The 2,174-nt window shown below is 50.5% G+C and overlaps 1 protein-coding gene across 1 annotated transcript in view; it reads right to left on the bottom strand.

The window, feature by feature from the left end:
- Positions 1–1,940, bottom strand: part of Sgsm1 (small G protein signaling modulator 1) — a 70,408-nt gene extending 68,468 nt beyond the window's left edge. The window contains exon 1 of the mRNA XM_036171674.1: positions 1,809–1,940. Coding sequence (XP_036027567.1) covers positions 1,809–1,940 — 132 coding nt within the window. The remainder of the gene's footprint in view (positions 1–1,808) is intronic.
- Between the last annotated feature and the right edge of the window lie 234 nt (positions 1,941–2,174).

Raw genomic sequence — 2,174 nt, 5'->3', positions numbered from 1 at the left:
TCACAAGTGACAGCCATCTGGTCAACCCTCAGGGTAAGAACGCAAGAAGGATCAGGGACAGCGTTTAGAACAGTTTATGTTAAAACTCTGGACTAAAGTGTTGCCCCAGGGGGGGGGGGAGGTGGCTCAGTGAGTAAAAGTATTTGCTATGCAAGCCATTCTCCTGGGTATGTGACGTGACAAATCACCTCTTTTCTCATGGGCCAGGTCAGTCACTGGGCAGAGGGGGTGACAGTACACCTGGGCTGGGTATGGTGGCACACAACTTTAATCTCCCCATTAAGGAGGCAGAAGCCGGTGGATCTCGGTGCGTTCAGCCTGGTCTACATAGTTCCAGGGCAGCTAGGGCCACATAAAGAGACTTAGTCTCAAAAACACACAAACAAAACAACCTCACCACTGCCACCACACCGGGTGAGGAGGCGGGGGGGGGGGGGGGGCAGGAAGCAGGAGGGGTGGGCGTGGTTTTACCCGGAGAAGCCCAGGTGAGGCTCCTGTGCCGTTCACTGGGGTTGAACCCCTTTCATCTTGTTCAAGTTTGTCCTGTATGGATCCAGCTCTGCTATTTGCTCCCATCCCACTCTCGGTGGGCGCGACTTGATTCTCTTTCCAACTTTGTGCTTTTTCCTGTTATCTTAGCCAGGCTGTTTGGTTATGTTGATTTCCTTTTTTCCTCTCTCCCTCTCCTTCTCCCTCTCCCCCTCCTTCTCTTCCTCCTCTCCCCTCTCTTCCTCCCCTTTCTTCCTTCCTGTTTTTTGAGACAGCGTTTCTCTGCTGTAGCCCTGGATGTCCTGGAACTCACTATGTAGACCAGGCTGGCCTCACAGAGATCCCCAGGGATGACCAGGCTCCCTGGCCTGTGGTAGCAATGAGTAGCAAATTGTACAGCATCCCCGAAGTTTTAATGAAGACCTATCATGGACTACCCAGGTCCTGTGGAAGCAGATACCTGTTGAGAATGCAGAGCAGGTGTGATGAATGTAGGGTACCAGGAGAAATTCAGTAAGGGATCCACACAGAGGTGAGCTGTTCCTTCCAGTGGTCCGGGAAGGTTCACACCTGGGGGTGCTTTCTGTGGTAGGGAAGGAAGGCAGGAAGATCCACTCCTAGCTGAGGAGATACTGGAAACTGATGGGTGATGGGGGGTGGGGACAGTGAGTTTTCTTTAGAGATGCAGCCCCTGGCAGGCTGCCCAGTGGATGGCCCCACACTTACAATCATGCTGGTAGCACCAAATGGACCCAGTGGGTTTTAAAAGAGTTCATGAAATTGGTGGTCAGAGATCAAAAAGATAAGCACATAGTATGCTTTGGCCAAAAAAAAAAAAAAAGAAAGAAAGAAAAGAAAAGAAAAAAAATTAAGAAATGCCTTACCCAAGTTAAAAAGGTATCAGATAACTGTATCTTTCTTAATTAAATGGGTATCCAGAATGTATATCAAGAATTTAAACACATGCAACACAACTATAAAGATGAGGAGAGAAATGACATAAAAACCAAAAACATCTCTCTAAACCAAGACTAAAGTAAGAACAATGAATAGAAAAGGACACTATTTACTATCTTTAATGACTCAAAAAAACAAAAACAACAAAAACCAGAGCTCCCCAAGGAAGGAGAATCTGCAGATTTCTGCTCCATAAGTGGTCCCAGGTGTGGTCTGCTTTGAAGGCCAGGATGTCAGCAGCAGCTGCAGTTCGTTACAGGGATTTATTGCTGTCACTAAGAACTAAGGGCTGTTTATGGGCTCAGAGGGCAGGCAAGTGCAGAGAGGCCAGCCCAGCCCCACCCCATCCCCTGTCCCCTCACCCTCAGCCCCTGCACTCCCCAGGTGCGGGTTAAGTTTAGCTTCATTTGGGTGAGGATGGGGGTGGGACCAGATGCACACTCAGAGTCGAAACTGAAGTCAGAGGCCTTTGGCGCTTGGCCCAGCCTGTCCATCACGTCTTTTGCAGGAGGCTGGGCGGGTCCCTTTCTTTCCCACCCTTTGGTGACTTCGGCCTGGCACAGGGCTGTGTCCCTGGAAGGGGAGGAGTTGAATCCTCTGTGGGCACCCTGGAGAGGAGGCCTCTGTTGCCACTGGACAGAGGCTGCAGGGTCTGGTTCGGAGCCACTGTGTCTCAAAGCTTTGTGGAGGAGGTGGGCTTGGGAGTCAGGCCTGAAAGAGCAGAGGCG

This window comes from Onychomys torridus, chromosome 22, assembly GCF_903995425.1.
Source record: "Onychomys torridus chromosome 22, mOncTor1.1, whole genome shotgun sequence".
Classification (NCBI taxonomy): Eukaryota; Metazoa; Chordata; class Mammalia; order Rodentia; family Cricetidae; genus Onychomys; species Onychomys torridus.
This window is presented reverse-complemented; position numbering and strand designations above follow the sequence as displayed.